Genomic DNA, 20,851 nt, shown 5'->3' on the forward strand with positions numbered 1-20,851 from the left:
TTTAACCCCACGAAGCAAGGAGCAGTTTGCTAATTTACTCCACGAGGCATCCATCGTGATGGAATGAAGACCTTCTGTGGACTTGGCTGACATTGTTGCTGGCCGGAATGGCACTATTTTTTTGAAGAGCCACTGGATGGAAGTTGTCTGTAGGAACAGATTTAGGATGAGGGCTCCCGTGTGGCGCAGTCACTGCATCTCAGTGCTAGAGGCGTCACTACAGACCCTGGTTCGATTCCAGGCTGTATCACAACCAGCCGTGATTGTGAGTCCCATAGGGCGGCGCACAATTGGTCCAGCGTTGTTAGGGTAGGGCCGGGGTAGGCTGTCATTGTAAATACGATTTTTTTCTTAACTAACTTGCCTAGTTAAATAAAATAAATAAATAGGATCAGCTCATCCACCACAAAGCTTAACATTAACCATTAGGGGGAAACACTAAACTGAACCTAGGGGCAACATACATTCAATGTTTTCCAAATGAACAATTTAAATTATAAACTTGAAGTCACTTTTACAGTACATTTACGGTAAGCCTACATTAAAGTAACCTACTGTGAAAATTAGTGCTCCGACCTTCTACATTGATTTTGCAAATGTGAAAAGGTTGTAGGCCTGGGCATAGCTAATGTCGTTTAAAATGGGGGAATATATATATTTATTTGCCATTTAGGATAGGCCTAAGCTTCACATTATATTGCATATTAAAATTCCTTCCACAGAGATAATTTGCAATCCAAATCTACCTGGAATAGCAGTAACACCACTGGCCATCGATAATCTGAAGAAATGCTGATGCCCAGCTGGATAACACACAATTTGCTGGCTGCCATGCACACTGCCGTTGTGTTGTCAGCTAACACCCTCTAGCGCCGGGCGCCCTGCACAGATGCTGTCTTCCTCTCCACTCTGTCGTTAACGGGAGTTTTACCGTTGTCTGCTGCAGCAGTCAGTACATGCTGGCACAGAACGGGCTACAGAGGCACTACGCGTGCTCACACTGACCAACTGATACCGCGCCACTTGAAGTTCGGAACTTTCGGTCACGAACCACATCCTGGCGTCTTCTATTTCCCCCATGAAGGAATCACGCATGCACTTGGATGAAACTAGGAAATAAGATAATGCAGCTGATGAGGAATATTTGATTAGATGTCTAATTCACTGTCAAAACAGTGAAATACAGTAGGCTCCGACGCGGAACGCAAAGTTTTCATGATCTAGTATTTAGTCGTTGAGCATTGCTCTATGAATACTGTGAGCCTACATTTAGTCTTGATGTTAGTTTCTGCCGCGGTGTGAACTTCACCAACCTTCCTCAGCTCTCCGCCGGGTCATGCGACGGATTTCTTCCAGTACAGTCGTCTGTCAGCGCTTTCCAGCGGGGACTGGATGTGAGGAGGGTCTGGGGAGAGGAAAGACGCTTCGCTTGGAATCTAAAGGCACTTTGTGACCAGGTTTCTTCTCTTGGATAGTCTCCTGCTCGGCGCGGTGCTGGGCAGCCTGTGGATGGTACAGCAATGACATTAGGAGAAAAACTCTGCCTTGTTTTCCTCTTTCTGCGGATTGTCTTCACTCCTTCCAGCCACGGCAATCAAGGTTAGAGATTTTATCTGCGCCTGACTTTGGAGAACACTTAAAAGTTTAATATTATCCTTAATTACTTGACATATTTATTTATCGGATAAAAGCTGTCACACTTGTGAAACGTGTGTCGCAGATGCTTTCCTCATTCCACCCGCGCCAAAATGTAGCCAGAACACAGTAGCCTAAATCAAAGATTACAGATGATCAATAGCCTATATGTACTTAATGTCAGCCTACATTAGGCACGGTCAATACATACGTCCATAGCCCTACATTCTTCATCGAGACCAGCACGCGTGTTTGTCCAAATGCGTGTCTGCGTTTATAATAGCTTGAAAATAGCACGCAATTTGATTTTGAATCAATGAACTGACGACTAATCAACCGTTCATCTTGTGTTGTAAAAAAGACTGGGAGGTCCACAAACTAACCGTAAATAACGCACAGAGCCCTTTTGTTCTGCGCAACGGACGCAGGCAGGACGGTGAGAAGTTGATAACCTGGGGTGGCAAATCAGTTAGGCTGCTTATCTACGTCCTTCAATTACAAGAACAATACATGGTTTCACATGAGATTCACAAATTGACAATACTTATCCAGTCAAAAATAAGCCCAGTTATTTGTAAAAGCAGTGGCTTGATTTAATTTAGTAGAGACTGAGGTTAAACATTTATTTGAGGCCATACTATACCTTGAAACTATACCGATTCCTTGGTCCAGGCAGATTGATTGTCTCAGGTGAATTGAGCCCTCAGCAGGCTTTTGGATCCCATTACTGTTCCATTCTGCTACACTGACCTGCTGCATTACTGCAAACCCAATATGAATCACACCAGATAATGAAATCACCCTTTGGTTGCCTTTAGAGGTGAATCTATTTACTTTATCTGTTGATATGATGTTGTCTTTGTCTCTGCTCAGCTGCTGAATGTGGTTATAGAAGCTCTCGTGTGTGTGTGTGTGTGCGTGCTATCCCTCAGGTTTAAAATAGTCCTATTGATTCTACAGGGACACAGGGATGTGGCCCCTAGGTTATATGTTATTGTTCTCCCAGTTCAATAAAAGGGAAACTACTCCCTCTTCACCCAGGCAGGTGCTACATAAAAGCCCCAGTGTGTGTTTGTGCTGCTGTCACAGATTGAATGATGATTGAGTTGATGAGTGGTGTGTCAGCTTTCCAGTCAGCCCTATGGTGTCTCTCACATTGACTTCTGGGGTGTGTGGGGGTGGGTGTGCCTGAGTGGGGCTGTGTGGGTGGGTGTTTGGGTGTGCCTGAGTGGGGCTGTTTGGGTGTGCCTGAGTGGGGCTGTTTGGGTGTGCCTGAGTGGGGCTGAGTGGGGCTGTGTGTGTGGGTAGGTGTTTGAGTGTGCCTGAGTGGGGCTGTTTGGGTGTGTCTGAGTAGTGCTGTGTGTGTGGGTAGGTGTTTGAGTGTGCCTGAGTGTATTTGTGGCATCCAGATGGATGTGTGTTTCTCACCTGTTGTAGTTGGATTAGAGGCCTTAAGACATGTCACACTTCATCAGAATACAGTTCTACAATGTTGTTTTTACTCTGCTAGACAAACGGCATTATGCTTTTAAAACCCATGTGTCAAATGTTGTATATTGCTTTGAACCGGGTGAAGCCGAGCGCCGTAGATTGGGGATTTCACAGGCAGAATTGGGCTTGATGTCAGCTGAGAGGAGAACAATGAAAACCAATCAGTGTCCTCCTCCCTGGCTGGGAGAAGCTGAATGCAGCATGTCAGACAATCCCCCACACCAACACTGGTGTTCTGCGGGGATGTAAAGAGTTATCTTTGTTTTAACAGCTAGGCTGCCAAAAAACCAATACAGCGCCAGCAAAACTCCCACTGAAAGAACAATAACAGTGAGTACTGTATAGAGAAATCTGAAACTTGGCAGTGTTTGTGTAGTAGGGCTTAGTTAATAAGGATTGGCTAAATTAAATAAATTGCAGAGATTCTGAGAATAATTTCAGTCCACTGTTGTGCTATTGTTGTACAATGTCCCCAAACTAAAGTGTTGATCCTTTTAAATGAGGCAGGAGATTCCATGGTTCACTGGCTCCTGCTATGCTGCTGGGCCCAGACACCCCTCCAATCTCTCATTAAAACAAGACAAATATCCCCACAAGGACATTTAATTCCCATTTGATCTGATCTTATTTGAGCAGTTTGTCTCCATAAGGACAGGTCTCCATAAGGACAGGTCTCCATAAGGACAGGTCTCCATCCCAAACTACTAAACCCCATCCTTGATAAAGTTGTGTTGTCAGTGCATTCATCAAAGCCTGTCTCAGTGGCGCCACCTGCAGCTGGCTCTGCATGGAATCAAGGCGGAAGATGGAAAACTAACTTAACATTGTCCGAAATATTTACGTAAATGGTAATGTTTGGATAGGGTATACCATAAACGGGTCTTAGATCTGTGATTAGGGTCGAGGAGTGATATGTGGTCTGGTAGTGAATGGGTAGATGGTCTGTTGATGGCTTCTCCTCTGTTTGACACACATACTGTACATTCCTCTTGTTCTAACACTATGACCATCCAACCCTGATGTGTCAGTGAACGGCCCTCTAATGAAAGGTTGCTACAAGTCTCTGTCCTGCCTGTGCCAAGCCTGTCGTGTAACTGTCATTCAGGGTCAAACCGTGTTATGAAGCCTCTGCATTCTGCACACAATCTTTCTATTCTGGACAAATCTCAACTGTAACTGCCCCTCACAGTGATGCTTCATCTGCTACTCTGTGGTAAATTCTCATTAAAAGACCTTAACGTATCTCATGGTGCTAATATCTGATCTAATTAGCTTCTACTTCTGACTTGCTTGGCCACAGTTCTGACATTAAGTTGATAAATAGTTCTCTGATTTATCTTGAAGGAGTAGGAGCAAAGTGGCTCCCGACCTCTCAGCTTGTCTGAACTGTAGATACTCCTGTTAGCTGTAGATACTCCTGTTAGCCTGTCTGTGTTGTAGATACTCCTGTTAGCTGTAGATACTCCTGTTAGCCTGTCTGAACTGTAGATACTCCTGTTAGCTGTAGATACTCCTGTTAGCCTGTCTGTGTTGTAGATACGCCTGTTAGCTGTAGATACTCCTGTTAGCTGTAGATACTCCTGTCAGCTGTAGATACTCCTGTTAGCCTGTCTATGTTGTAGATACTCCTGTTAGCCTGTCTGTGTTGTAGATACTCCTGTTAGCTGTAGATACTCCTGTCAGCTGTAGATACTCCTGTTAGCCTGTCTATGTTGTAGATACTCCTGTTAGCCTGTCTATGTTGTAGATACTCCTGTTAGCCAGTCTGTGCTGTAGATACTCCTGTTAGCCTGTCTATGTTGTAGATACTCCTGTTAGCCTGTCTGTGCTGTAGATACTCCTGTTAGCCTGTCTGTGCTGTAGATACTCCTGTTAGCCTGTCTGTGCTGTAGATACTCCTGTTAGCCTGTCTGTGCTGTAGATACTCCTGTTAGCCTGTCTGTGCTGTAGATACTCCTGTTAGCCTGTCTGTGCTGTAGATACTCCTGTTAGCCTGTCTGTGCTGTAGATACTCCTGTTAGCCTGTCTGTGCTGTAGATACTCCTGTTAGCCTGTCTGTGCTGTAGATACTCCTGTTAGCCTGTCTGTGCTGTAGATACTCCTGTTAGCCTGTCTGTGCTGTAGATACTCCTGTTAGCCTGTCTGTGCTGTAGATACTCCTGTTAGCCTGTCTGTGCTGTAGATACTCCTGTTAGCCTGTCTGTGCTGTAGATACTCCTGTTAGCCTGTCTGTGCTGTAGATACTCCTGTTAGCCTGTCTGTGCTGTAGATACTCCTGTTAGCCTGTCTGTGCTGTAGATACTCCTGTTAGCCTGTCTGTGCTGTAGATACTCCTGTTAGCCAGTCTGTGCTGTAGATACTCCTGTTAGCCTGTCTGTGCTGTAGATACTCCTGTCAGCTGTAGATACTCCTGTCAGCTGTTGATACTCCTGTCAGCTGTTGATACTCCTGTCAGCTGTTGATACTCCTGGCAGCTGTTGATACTCCTGGCAGCTGTTGATACTCCTGTCAGCTTGTCTGTGCTGTAGATACTCCCGTCAGCTTGTCTGAGCTGTAGATACTCCTGTCTGCTGTTGATACTCCTGTCAGCTTGTCTGTGCTGTAGATACTTCTGTCAGCTGTAGATACTCCTGTCAGCTGTTGATACTCCTGTCAGCTGTTGATACTCCTGGCAGCTGTTGATACTCCTGGCAGCTGTTGATACTCCTGTCAGCTTGTCTGTGCTGTAGATACTCCTGTCAGCTTGTCTGTGCTGTAGATACTCCTGTCAGCTGTAGATACTCCTGTCAGCTGTTGATACTCCTGTCAGCTGTTGATACTCCTGTCAGCTGTTGATACTCCTGGCAGCTGTTGATACTCCTGGCAGCTGTTGATACTCCTGTCAGCTTGTCTGTGCTGTAGATACTCCCGTCAGCTTGTCTGTGCTGTAGATACTCCTGTCTGCTGTTGATACTCCTGTCAGCTTGTCTGTGCTGTAGATACTTCTGTCAGCTGTAGATACTCCTGTCAGCTGTTGATACTCCTGTCAGCTGTTGATACTCCTGGCAGCTGTTGATACTCCTGGCAGCTGTTGATACTCCTGTCAGCTTGTCTGTGCTGTAGATACTCCTGTCAGCTTGTCTGTGCTGTAGATACTCCTGTCAGCTGTAGATACTCCTGTCAGCTTGTCTGTGCTGTAGATACTCCTGTCAGCTGTAGATACTCCTGTCAGCTTGTCTGTGCTGTAGATACTTCCGTCAGCCTGTCTGTGCTGTAGATACTCCCGTCAGCTTGTCTGTGCTGTAGATACTCCTGTCAGCTGTAGATACTCCTGTCAGCTTGTCTCTGCTGTAGATACTCCTGTCAGCTTGTCTGTGCTGTAGATACTCCTGTCAGCTTGTCTGTGCTGTAGATACTCCTGTCAGCTTGTCTGTGCTGTAGATACTCCTGTCAGCTTGTCTGTGCTGTAGATACTCCCATCAGCTTGTCTGTGCTGTAGATACTCCCGTCAGCTTGTCTGTGCTGTAGATACTCCTGTCTGTGCTGTAGATACTCCTGTCTGTGCTGTAGATATTCCTGTCTGTGCTGTAGATACTCCCATCAGCTTGTCTGCTGTAGATACTCCTGTCAGCTTGTCTGTGCTGTAGATACTCCTGTCAGCTTGTCTGTGCTGTAGATACTCCTGTCAGCTTGTCTGTGCTGTAGATACTCCTGCCTGTGCTGTAGATACTCCTGTCTGTGCTGTAGATACTCCTGTCTGTGTTGTAGATACTCCCATCAGCTTGTCTGTGTTGTAGATACTCCCATCAGCTTGTCTGTGTTGTAGATACTCCTGTCTGCTTGTCTGTGCTGAAGATACTCCTGTCAGCTTGTCTGTGCTGTAGATACTCCTGTCTGTGCTGTAGATACTCCCATCAGCTTGTCTGTGCTGTAGATACTCCCATCAGCTTGTCTGTGTTGTAGATACTCCTGTCTGCTTGTCTGTGATGTAGATACTCCCATCAGCTTGTCTTTGCTGTAGATACTCCTGTCAGCTTGTCTGTGCTGTAGATACTCCTGTCAGCTTGTCTGTGTTGTAGATACTCCTGTCAGCTTGTCTGTGCTGTAGATACTCCCATCAGCTTGTCTGTGTTGTAGATACTCCCATCAGCTTGTCTGTGTTGTAGATACTCCCGTCAGCTTGTCTGTGCTGTAGATACTCCCGTCAGCTTGTCTGTGCTGTAGATACTCCTGTCAGCTTGTCTGTGCTGTAGATACTCCTGTCAGCTTGTCTGTGCTGTAGATACTCCTGTCAGCTTGTCTGTGCTGTAGATACTCCTGTCAGCTTGTCTGTGCTGTAGATACTCCTGTCAGCTTGTCTGTGCTGTAGATACTCCTGTCAGCTTGTCTGTGCTGTAGATACTCCTGTCAGCTTGTCTGTGCTGTAGATACTCCTGTCAGTTTGTCTGTGCTGTAGATACTCCTGTCTGTGCTGTAGATACTCCTGTCTGTGCTGTAGATACTCCTGTCTGTGCTGTAGATACTCCTGTCAGCTTTTCTGTGCTGTAGATACTCCTGTCAGCTTGTCTGTGCTGTAGATACTCCTGTCAGCTTGTCTGTGCTGTAGATACTCCTGTCAGCTGTAGATACTCCTGTCAGCTTGTCTGTGCTGTAGATACTCCTGTCAGCTGTAGATACTCCTGTCAGCTTGTCTGTGCTGTAGATACTCCTGTCAGCTTGTCTGTGCTGTAGATACTCCTGTCAGCTTGTCTGTACTGTAGATACTCCTGTCAGCTTGTCTGTGCTGTAGATACTCCTGTCAGCTTGTCTGTGCTGTAGATACTCCTGTCAGCTGTAGATACTCCTGTCAGCTTGTCTGTGCTGTAGATACTCCTGTCAGCTTGTCTGTGCTGTAGATACTCCTGTCAGCTGTAGATACTCCTGTCAGCTTGTCTGTGCTGTAGATACTCCTGTCTGCTTGTCTGTGTTGTAGATACTCCCATCAGCTTGTCTTTGCTGTAGATACTCCCATCAGCTTGTCTGTGTTGTAGATACTCCTGTCTGCTTGTCTGTGCTGTAGATACTCCCATCAGCTTGTCTGTGTTGTAGATACTCCCGTCAGCTTGTCTGTGTTGTAGATACTCCCGTCAGCTTGTCTGTGCTGTAGATACTCCCGTCAGCTTGTCTGTGCTGTAGATACTCCCATCAGCTTGTCTGTGCTGTAGATACTCCCATCAGCTTGTCTGGGCTGTAGATACTCCCGTCAGCTTGTCTGTGCTGTAGATACTCCTGTCAGCTTGTCTGTGCTGTAGATACTCCTGTCAGCTTGTCTCTGCTGTACATACTCCTGTCAGCTTGTCTGTGCTGTAGATACTCCTGTCTGTGCTGTAGATACTCCTGTCAGCTTTTCTGTGCTGTAGATACTCCTGTCTGTGCTGTAGATACTCCTGTCAGCTTGTCTGTGCTGTAGATACTCCTGTCAGCTGTAGATACTCCTGTCAGCTTGTCTGTGCTGTAGATACTCCTGTCAGCTTGTCTGTGCTGTAGATACTCCTGTCAGCTTGTCTGTGCTGTAGATACTCCTGTCAGCTTGTCTGTGCTGTAGATACTCCTGTCAGCTTGTCTGTGCTGTAGATACTCCTGTCAGCTTGTCTGTGCTGTAGATACTCCCGTCAGCTTGTCTGTGCTGTAGATACTCCTGTCAGCTGTAGATACTCCTGTCAGCTTGTCTGTGCTGTAGATACTCCTGTCAGCTGTAGATACTCCTGTTAGCTTGTCTGTGCTGTAGATACTCCTGTCAGCTGTAGATACTCCTGTCAGCTTGTCTGTGCTGTAGATATTCCTGTCAGCTGTAGATACTCCTGTCAGCTGTAGATACTCCTGTTAGCTTGTCTGTGCTGAAGATACTCCTGTCAGCTTGTCTGTGCTGTAGATACTCCTGTCAGCTGTAGATACTCCTGTCAGCTTGTCTGTGCTGTAGATACTCCTGTCAGCTTGTCTGTGCTGTAGATACTCCTGTCAGCTTGTCTGTGCTGTAGATACTCCCGTCAGCTTGTCTGTGCTGTAGATACTCCCATCAGCTTGTCTGTGCTGTAGATACTCCTGTCAGCTTGTCTGTGCTGTAGATACTCCTGTCAGCTGTAGATACTCCTGTCAGCTGGAGAGATACTCCTGTCAGCTTGTCTGTGCTGTAGATACTCCTGTCAGCTGTAGATACTCCTGTTAGCTTGTCTGTGCTGTAGATACTCCTGTCAGCTGTAGATACTCTTGTTAGCTTGTCTGTGCTGTAGATACTCCTGTCAGCTGTAGATACTCCTGTCAGCTTGTCTGTGCTGTAGATACTCCTTTCTGCTGTAGATACTCCTGTCTGTGCTGTACATACTCCTGTCAGCTTGTCTGTGCTGTAGATACTCCTGTCAGCTTGTCTGTGCTGTAGATACTCACTTCCTATCATTTGATCACAGTGCTTTGTTTATACAACCAAATCAATTTCCGCACGTCTCTTTTCATCTCTCAAAATGTTCTACTACAGCTGACATTTACTGCCAAAGTGAATGGTTAAGGTGAGGGTTAACTGATTAATGGTTAGGGATGGGAAAGGGATCCTAGACGGATCCACTAATGTCACTCCACACACCTGGTTTAGCAGACAGGCCCCAGGGATCAGCGTTTCCATGCTAGAAAACAGATTCATAAGCAGGCCCTGTAATGTTCTATTAATACCCCACTAGAAGTCCTCTGGGAACACTGCTGCTCTAGGCAGGGTCCTACATTTCCCACTGGCTACTGGGAATAAACTACACTACACCGAGAGAGAGGCTGTTATAAAACACACACACACACAAATGACACGCAGACACAGACAGACGCACATACACGCAGAAACACACATGAACATATTTTCATAATGCATAACTGTACAGAAGAGGGGAATAAAACATTCCAAACATTTATGAATACAATCTTGAACTCCTATGCCATTATCCAGCTTCGCGCTACCATCTGCCCTGGTGTAGTACATGGCACATGCTAGATAGGCCTCAGGGGAGAATCATAAAATTCAAGGCCTGGCTTTCAAGAGCTACCAGTCAGACCAGGCAAAGCTAAGAGCAGTCGGTTTGTGGTAACACTGAGATGGGGTTGAGATCATTGTAGGGTTGAGTTGCAGAAAGTGTGATGAATAAGGCCAGTGGTTAAGTATAGATTTACACTGAATGAGAAATAGATTTTCTACACACACACACACACACACACACAAACAAACCGTGCCAGTGGTTAGGAAAGCATTGATTCCTAGCGTAATTAGTCCTGTCCCCAGTTGTTCTCCTGTTGACCAGCTTGTTATAATAGTGTCCATCAACATCACTGTGTTACACTGTTAATTAATGGCACTACACACGCTACACGAGTAGTAACAGAGCATCATACAAGGTCCGTTCCAAAAATCCAGCCGCACAATGTACGTAGAACTAAGCAGAGTGTGACGCAAACAAAGCTCTGTTAGCGTAGTGTGTAGAGCCCTTTAGATAGGCCTTCTCCTGGGCTAAAACGCCAGGGCAAGCAGCAAGGAAAAGTGGTTTTTAGTCCACTATTGATGAATTAGCTGCCAGACTACAGTGTTTTTGCTGTGAACTAACAAACAACTTCCTGCTAAAAAGTTAGAAAAAATTATGAGATTTGCATTATTTAGTGTTTTTATTTGCATTTATATAGAGCTTTCCTTAAGGCTCATTGCTTTGCAGTGTATTGAGGTATCACCCTGTCCCTGAACAATAAAGAAATGAAGAGAAGGAGTTCACCTAGGAAGTTGTGCTCATAAGACATAGCATTTCTCTCCTTCTCTTTTTCTCTTCCTCTCACACACCTCCTCTCACACACCTCCTCTCACACACTTTCTCTCCCTCTCCTCTCTCTGTCCTCTCTCTTCTCTCTCTCTCTTCTCTCTCTCTCTCTCTCTCTCTCTCTCTCTCTCTGTGCTCTCCAGTAACATTGTCGTCCTGTGTTTCTCCTTGTGATATCAGTGTGTACAGTATGTATTTATATTATGACATTTCTATATTGGTATTATAAAGGTTAGGAATAAACTGTTTATTTGTTGTTATTTCTTTACTTGAAACACTGACATTTCATTAGCAGCAGTATGGCTTGTTTTGACCATTCTTTCACTTATACATGCTGTACATATGAAGTGTCCAGCCCTCCTCCTGGAGAGATACTGAACTGGATGTGCAGGCTTTTGCTCCTACCCTACTCTGCTGCATACAGTATAGTGCTGCATTTCATAGTATAGTATAGTATAGCTTTCATTTAGTACAGCTAAGCTGTGTACATAGCAGCTTTTCCATTATCATACTGTACCATTGTTACCATTAATATACAGTAGCCCAGCTGGACTTCCTATGTCATCAATATGTTCCCAACAGGTTCTGATATACCCCACTCCTCCTCCTCCTCCATCTCCTCATCCTCCTCCACTTCCATCTCTTTATTTCATATATGTGAATGAGCACTCAGGGAAGGCTGATGAGACTAGCATTTCATTTGTTTAACCTAGCGGAACCCATCGCCAACAGCCAATGAAATTGCAGGGCGCCAAATTCAATCAACAGAAATCTCAAATCAAATTTCTCAAACATACAAGTATTAGGCACCATTTTAAAGATACAATTCTCATTAGTCCAGCCACAGTGTCTGATTTCAAAAAGGCTTTACAGTGAAAGCTCCACAAACGATTATGTTAGGTCACCACCAAGTCACAGAAAAACACAGCGATTTTCCCAGCCAAAGAGATGTCACAAAAAGCAGAAATATAGATAAAATTAATACCTAACCTTTGATGATCTTCATCAGATGACACTCATAGGACTTCATGTTACACAATACATGTCTTGTTCGATAAATTGAATATTTATATCCAAAAATCTAATTTTACATTGGCGTATTATGTTCAGTAGTTCCAAAACATGCTGTGATTTTTCAGAGAGCCACATTAATTCACAGAAATACTCATAATAAACATTTATAATAGATACAACTATTATACATGAAACTTTGGATAAACTTCTCCGTAATGCCACCGCTGTGTCAGATTTTTTTAAAACTTTACGGAGAAAGCATAATCTGAGTACGGTGCTGAGACTACAAATCAAGCCAAACAGATATCCGCCATGTTGGTGTCAACATTAGTCAGAAATAGCATTATAAATATTCACTTATTATGGGGAAATTATTAGACCACAGTTGAGGACAACAGGTCACATGACACAAGACTGAATCCAAACATTACACTTGATTTTATGTGCATTTTACATTTACTGTACTTTTCGCCGCATTTGTTAATGAAATCTGAAAAGACTGGATACATTCAATAACATGATAAGAATATTCCTGGAAAATGTGGGTTAGGTGCAACATAAGACAAGAAAATGACAAGGGTTTGAGTGAGAGAACTAACTGGTGTCTCCACACACCTCTCCAACGTCTGCACAGTTCCTACAGTAAGTCATTTCAATGCAGATTTGTGACTCAAAGAAGAGTCTTCAACTATAATGTGCTTTTATGAGCTTTCCTAGCTGTGCCATTGAGGACCTAGAGCAAGCACACCTGTAATTGTTTTGTTTCAAACCCAACCCTGCATCCCCGCCATCACAAAATTGTTGTTATTTACGCAATCCAAAAACGGCCCATGATAAATCGCAATCTGGGTCAGGTGGGCATAATTTGAAAGCTTGTTCTATTGTCAACATGAGTTCTAAGTTCTAAAATATGATCTTACAGTGTTAGGCTTTCACAAGGCAATTCTGAGAAACATTCATTTTATGTTGTGTGTTCTGTGGAACATTTTCTTCACAATAACGCAAACAGGCTCATACCGTTCAGAGCAATCCAGGGTATGACACAGTGGCGGTCGATGATGTTTAAGATGAGGGAGGATGATCTTTTTTATGAGCATGGCCTTACTTCTATTACAGCATATTGCATGACTGTCATTCATATTCCATTCACCCAGCTCAATGTAACACCAATACGTTTAGGCAACTACATGATACTCACATTTTCCCTATACACATCATGAGGTTGCTACAACCTAGCCTATGAATGAAAGTTGTCATGACTGTCCTGTTAGAATCCGAATGTCAGATCAGCTTGGCAACGGATGAAAGTAACCTGACTTTCTCTCACCCACAGAAGAGGGGAGGAGGGAACTGGGCCGGTTTGACAGCTCACACCCTGTTGTAAATTAAAGGAGAGGAGATCTAGGGTCTCCCTCTTCAAAATCTCACAGAGGAATGTGCTTCGTCTACATAGAGGTTTCCTGTCGAAACTGTAACATGTTCTAAAGCAAATACTGGGAAAATAGTACTACTATTACTAAAAACGTGGGGAATGGTCAGTGGTGAGCTATAGTAAACTAATGTCATATGGGTTGTTATTTTGTGATGCCATTAAAAATGTTATAAATATATACTAACTTAAATTATATTCACTACATGTATGAAGTCTCCATCCTTAACGTTGTATTTGAAATATAAAAATCATGAAACTATGTTTGTTAAGATAAGGATGTGATTTTAGGAGCCATAGGAGAAATTGTCTCCTATAAACTGTGCACAGTAACTAGCCACGCCCCGAGAGAGGTCAAAGAGCGTCTCAGCCTGACGGAACTGTCCTTGTCTCTCAGAGTGCATAAAAGGATTGGTAAAGAAATTAACATTAGACCAGAAAAGCGTGAAGTGGTAGCTACACGTTTGAAATGGTTGGAACTTTGAACCTCAACATGAGGTGAAGAAAATAAACTCACCTCCCAGACCAGAGAGGTGAGTAGAGCTGAAGCTCATGTCCAGAGTGGTTTGAACCCTGAATACCAAGACGATTTGGAGAAAACCACCCTACTACCACCCTACTACTCTTCTCAAATCACCGTATTCTACTACTCGTCACCAATGGGAACCGTCGACATGGCTGGCTAGCCTATCTTCTAAGTAGCATCTACCAGAGTGAACAACAACGACCCCTTTTGGACAATCAGAGCCTGACAAGCGTGCCGCGGAGAGGCCAACAACCCTCCTAAGAAGGACTGGTTTCGACAGAGTTAAACGGCAAACGAAAGCATTCACACGTAAATACATTAATCTTACTCCAAATGGGCAGCGGTTCGAGTGCAAACTATATGATTACTGTGAGAATAGTTTTTCTAAAATGTATCAGCAATAAGTGTCTCTCTTTCTCCCCCTTTCCATGTCATTGTGTAAAAATCCACCATATTGTGTCAGTCCACTAGGGACCTTTTCCTATTGTATTAAGTGTGTATATTTGTTCTGTGTTACCATTTAGTTAGCTAGTAAATAAATAATTCAACCAATGTGTGTAGTACTGAATCATAAGTAAGGCTGGGGTTTTTGCAGATCCAAGGAGGTTACGACTGTTCAGAATTATGATATGGGGTTATTATTAATAAGTTGACTGTTTTATGTTTTATGGATGTGATAGGTAAAGACCTTTTTAGAGTTTAACTTGGGAGATGGTGAATCTTTAAACAACCTCTCTCGTGGTGACCCAAATTCCTATTGAGTTAATTGTTACATAATTAATTTAATTTGGTAACAATTAAACAAAGTTGATTAGATAAGTAACAGTCATCAGATTAATGAAAGTAAAGTCACGACAAAGTTTACAACGTAGGTGCACAGGTAGAGAGAGAAATTTGAATAATCAAGGTAGAAAGTGACACATTCAATACCACCTTGCACACTCTTGCCGGCATCTAGCTGATCTACGGTGCAATCATTAATCCGACAGTTCCAAACAAGAGTTTCTATTGGATAAATTCAGGTATGTTTATCCCCATTCCGTAGGCCTTCGTTGCAAAACAGTGTTTTAATCAATTATTTGGTGACAGGAATATATTTAGTATTGTTTTATCTAAAATGGTTAAATTTCTTAAAGTTGTATTATTTTTATGAAATTCACTGAGGAGGATGCTCCTCCCCTTCCTCCTCTGAGTCTCCACTGGTATGACGCCATGTCATCTTGTAACTGCACATCAAACATTGTGATCATAAACATTGGGACTGTATATGACAGTTTTAGGAAATGGAAATGTGAAGTGCAGATTTGGACTCAAGGTTGTTCGGCTTGTATGACAACAAACAAGTATTTATTATAATCCTTAACACCTCATCTTTCAAATACATTGAGTCCTTTTAAGTTACAGCATTTCGCTCACTCGGACAACAAAGAATGTGCAAAAGTTGACTAATTAGCGGAAGGGATGGGGGCAACTTCTTGTTGCGTGCAATGTGCAAGTTCAAAACAGCTGTCAATCAAAACCCATACAGCGCTGTGAAACGCAGAGCCTGAGCTCTGGTGTCATTTTATAGCATATTACTGTACATCCACTGATTTCCAATTCAGGCGCTTATCAGGACCAAATCTGCCATTTTCAATCCGTATATATGTATGAGTGTAAAGGGCTACACAAATATACCAACGTTTAACATTTTACCACTCACGTGTTATCGATGTGTGAGAGCAGTCAGCCATCTCACCGCGGCGCTGCCAAAGAAACAATTATGTATGGCTGGCGGAGAGAAGCATAGATTAACTTGCTGCAACAATCTCTGTCTCTTTCTCTCTGTCTTTCTCTGTGTCTGTGACAGTATTGTACCATGCAGACACAACACTCCAATTATGGTTTTCTATAAATGATCCTATTATATACGTTGGGGTATAGAATTATTGGATCCATTGAAAAAACCTGTGGTTTTAATTGAAGAGGGCAGTCCATAAGCACAGACAAAGGACATCAAGGATCTGGAAAGATTCTGTATGGAGGAATGGTCTATGATCCCTCCCAAATAAACTCAGCAAAAAAAGAGACGTCCCTTTTTCAGGACCCTGTCTTTCAAAGATAATTTGTAAAATCCAAATAACTTCACAGATCTTCATTGTAAAGGGTTTAAACACTGTTTCCCATTCAATAAACCATAAACAATTAATGAACATGCACCTTGTGGAACGGTCGTTAAGACACTAACAGCTTACAGACGGTAGGCAATTAAGGTCACAGTTATTAAAACTTAAGACACTAAAGAGGCTTTCTACTGACTCTGAAAACCACCAAAAGAAAGATGCCCAGGCTCCCTGCTCATCTGTGTGAATGTGCCTTAGACATGCTGCAAGGAGGCATGAGGACTGTAGATGTGGCCAGGGTAATACATTGCAATGTCCGTACTGTGAGACACCTAAGTGCTGTGGTCTGGCCACAGCACTTTTTCACCAACATTTGAAAGTTTTAAATGACATCCACTGTGCTCTTGATAAGAAGTTACATTGTGTGTCTGTTTTTATTGATTTGTCGAAGGCTTTTGACACCGTGGACCATGCTATGTTAGTGCAAAGGTTAAAATGTTGTGGAATTACTGGTCATACTCTAGATTAGTTTATAAATTACCTATCAAATCGTACACAATGGGTAAGGGCGGTTGTAATCTGAGTCCATAGAGGTGTGCTCAGGTGTTCCGCAAGGTTCTATTTTGGGCCCACTGTTGTTCATTTTGTATATCAACAAGATTGGGGATCTTATTGAAACAGCAGATGTTCATTTTTATGCAGATGATACTGTTCTTTATTCAAGTGGTAGTAGTTTATCTTTAGCTTTTGAAAATGCCCAAAGAGCATTTAACATCATACAACAGAATCTGTATGATTTAAAGCTGATTCTAAATTCGGGTAAAACAAAATGCATGGTATTTTTAAATGCCAGGCATGTTGCAAATCATGTCATTGCTACATTGGCTGAACATACTATAGAGCAAGTTAAAGTGTACAAATATTTGGGTGTGTGGATTGATGATAAGCTGAGCTTCACTGTGCATGTAGAAAACTTGATAAGGAAACTCAAGCTGAAAATAGGACTTTATTACCGGCATGAGGCTTGTTTTTCTTTTGAGACCAGGAAGGAGCTGGTACGATGTACATTACTGTCGATTTTAGTGATGTTATATATATATATATATGCAGGCCTCAGCCACTACCCTAAGAGCACTTGATTCAGTGTATCATGCAGCCCTCCGGTTAATTTCAAATCAGAAAAATCCGACTCATCATTGTGATCTCTACAGCGCTGTTGGCTGGTCATCATTGACCTTGCGTAGGCTTAAACACTGGTATACACTGATTTATAAGGCCATATTGGGTAAAATGGCATTTTATCTCTGTTCTTTTTTAGTCAGGTCAGTAAATAAATATAATTTACGGTCCCATTCTGATTTGCTTCTAACAGTACCAAAAACTAGAACAGGACATGGTAGAAATAGTGTTAGTTACTTACCTCCGTGGTCCTGGAATTCTGTCCTGAACATTATAAAATGTGATGATCTAGTTTCGTTGGTGGAGTTTAAACACTTGATCGATGTATATATCATAGAAGAGTGTAATTGTTTTAGGCCAGCTGTTTTTAGTCAAGACGTTTGTGTTTTTAATGTACAATGTTTTTGTTGTACTGTAAGTGTGTTTATAGTTGTGTTTAATGTTGTGTTAGTGTATATAAATAGTTTTTTTGTCTGAAACGTTGTTCCCTCTGCTGCTATTAGACCAGGTCTCTCTGTATGAATAAAGGTCAAATAAAAAATAAGACAGCGCTACAGGGAGACGGGACGGACAGCGGATCGTCCTCGCAGTGGCAGACCACGTGAAACAACATCCGAACATCACACCTGCAGGTACAGGATGGCAGCAACAACTGACTGAGTTACACCAGGAACGCACAATCCCTCCATCAGTGCTCAGACTGTCCGCAATAGACTGAGAGAGGCTGGACTGAGGGCTTGTAGACCTGTTGTAAGGCAGGTCCTCACCAGACATCACCGGCAACAACATCGCCTATGGGCACAAACCCAATGTCGCTGGACCAGACAGGACTGGCAAAAAGTGCTCTTCACTGATGAGTCGTGGTTTTGTCGGGGTGGAGGGTCTGTTGTCTGGGGCGGTGTGTCACAGCATCATCTGACTGAGCTTGTTGTCATTGCAGGCAATCTTAATGCTGTGTGTTACAGGGAAGACATCCCCCTCCCTCATGTGGTACCCTTCCTGCAGGCTCATCCTGACATGACCCTCCAGCATGATAATGCCACCAGCCATAATGCTTGTTCTGTGCGTGATTTCCTGCAAGACAGGGATGTCAGTGTTCTGCCATGGCCTGCGAAAAGCCCCGATCTCAATCCCATTGAGCACGTCTGGGACCTGTTGGATTGGAGGGTGAGGGCCCCACAGAAATGTCTGGGAACTTGCAGGTGCCTTGGTGGAAGAGTGGGGTAACATCTCACAGCAAGAACTGGCAAATCTGGTGCAGTCCATGAGGAGATACACTGCAGTACTTAATGCCACAACAGATACCGACTGTTACTTTTGATTTTGACCCCCAGTTCAGTATTTATTTTTATTTTATTGTGTTTTTGTTGTTGTTCATCTTCATCAAGGGATCCAATAATTCTGGACTTCACTGGATATTGTATGGACGGTGTTTTCTTTTAAACTATGTATATGCACTGTCTCACATAGCGTAGCTCATACAGTAATTTTAAACTATGTATATGCACTGTCTCACTTAGCGTAGATCATACAGTTATTTTAAACTATGTATATGCACTGTCTCACTTAGCGTAGATCATACAGTTATTTTAAACTATGTATATGCACTGTCTCACTTAGCGTAGATCATACAGTTATTTTAAACTATGTATATGCACTGTCTCACTTAGCGTAGATCATACAGTTATTTTAAACTATGTATATGCACTGTCTCACTTAGCGTAGATCATACAGTTATTTTAAACTATGTATATGCACTGTCTCACTTAACGTAGATCATACAGTTATTTTAAACTATGTATATGCACTGTCTCACTTAGCATAGATCCTACAGTAATTACCCTACAGTATACAGGAAAATCAACTAACACACACCAAACTCTGGCCCAGAGTTCTACGCTACCTGCTGGCTTGTTTGATAGATACAGCTTTTTGGCATAGATCTTCATATTGTAGCAGAGAAGCTTCAAGTATCCCCAAATGCCTGCGTTCTTAGTACCTGCTTTCAATGGTTTTCTTGCCCCTTTGCTTTTGTTGACGTAGATAAATTCATCCATCCCTATCCTGGGTGCTCTCCATACCGTAACACTGGTGGTTGTGCCACAGCTCCTGGCTTGATCCAGAGCAGATTGTTTATTGTCTGTCACTGCTGTGTGGGTGGCTGCTGAGGGGGCTGGCTGCTGGGGCGGCTGGCTGCTGAGGGGGCTGGCTGCTGAGGGGAGTGGCTGCTGAGGGGTGTGGCTGCTGGGGGGGGCTGGCTGCTGGGGGGGCTGGCTGGCTGGCTGGGTGGCTGGCTGGGTGGGTGTCTGGCTGCTGGGTGTCTGGCTGCTGGGTGTCTGGCTGCTGGGTGGCTGGCTGCTGGGTGGCTGGCTCCTGGTTGACTGGCTGCTGGGTGGCTGGCTGGCTACTGGGTGGCTGGCTGGCTGCTGGGTGGCTGGCTGCTGGGTGGCTGGCTGCTGGGTGGCTGGCTGGCTACTGGGTGGCTGGCTGGCTGGCTGCTGGCTGGCTGCTTGCTGGGTGGCTGGCTGCTGGGTGGCTGGCTGCTGGCTGGCTGGGTGGCTGGCAGGCTGGCTGCTGGGTGGCTGGCTGCTGGCTGGCTTGCTGGGTGGCTGGCTGCTGGGTGGGTGGCTGTTGGCTTGCTGGGTGGCTGGCTGGGTGGCTGCTGGGTGGCTGGCTGGCTTGCTGGGTGGCTTGCTGGGTGGCTTGCTGGGTGGCTGGCTGGGTGGCTGGCTGGGTGGCTGGCTGGGTGGCTGGCTGACAGGGGACTGGGGAATGGCGGACTCAGTGAAAAGAGCATTTAGCTTATTTTGACCGACACATATGTGGCAGCACACAGACGTCTTACAGCCTGCGCCACACACACTGACAATACACATACAAGCTCATAAACTGGTTGGACAGTTTCTGTCAGAAATGCTTTGTCAAATACACTGGCTTGACACTTGTGCATGGGAAATCTCAATTTTCTGCTAGTGTATGATATTAATAGTGATGCACCGATATTACATTTTTGGCCCTTACCGATATCCGATATAAAAATAATTTAGCAACCTTTTAAGCATTCTAGTACAATTAAATAGTTAACACATACACATGGACTCAGCGGTCTAAGGCACTGCATCTCAGTGCATGAGATGTCACTACACTCCCTGGTTCGAATCCAGGCTGTATCACATCTGGCTGTGATTGGGAGTCCCATAGGGCAGTGCACAATTGGCCCAGCATCGTCCAGGGTAGGCCATCATTGTAAATAAGATTTTGTTCTTAACTGACTTGCCTAGTTAAGTAGAGGTTACACACACACACACACACACACACACACACACACACACACACACACACACACACACACACACACACACACACACACACAGGCCAAATAGTTATTTTGTTGCCATTTGCGTATGTCCCCTTTACCAGTAAAACATCATAAAAACCTAATTCTTTCACTTACTTGCTGTGCTGTTTCGTTGTTAATTCGTTCAGTCGTTTCATTCTCAACCAAGATGTCTATGGAACGTCGTTTGGGTCTTTGCATGTCAAATAACACTATTTGATGAGTCAAATAAGCTTGTTGACCAATCAGGACCTGAATATGACTGCACGTCACAATCATTTAACGCATTCATTCATTCATTTTTTATGTAGTTATTACACATTGATTACACTCACTTGT

At 43.9% G+C, this 20,851-nt stretch overlaps 1 protein-coding gene across 2 annotated transcripts in view; it reads left to right on the forward strand.

Annotated features, from left to right (window-relative positions):
* Positions 1 to 781: 781 nt before the first annotated feature.
* Positions 782 to 20,851, forward strand: part of LOC109877800 (ephrin type-A receptor 6-like) — a 204,830-nt gene continuing 184,760 nt past the window's right edge. The window contains exon 1 of one of the 2 annotated variants that reach the window (XM_031805585.1): positions 782 to 1,599. In XM_031805585.1, the coding sequence (XP_031661445.1) occupies positions 1,521 to 1,599 (79 nt within the window). In that variant the 5' untranslated portion in view covers positions 782 to 1,520. The remainder of the gene's footprint in view (positions 1,600 to 20,851) is intronic. The other variant, XM_031805584.1, reaches the window with a different exon arrangement.

Source organism: Oncorhynchus kisutch, linkage group LG26 (genome assembly GCF_002021735.2).
Source record: "Oncorhynchus kisutch isolate 150728-3 linkage group LG26, Okis_V2, whole genome shotgun sequence".
Taxonomy (NCBI): Eukaryota; Metazoa; Chordata; class Actinopteri; order Salmoniformes; family Salmonidae; genus Oncorhynchus; species Oncorhynchus kisutch.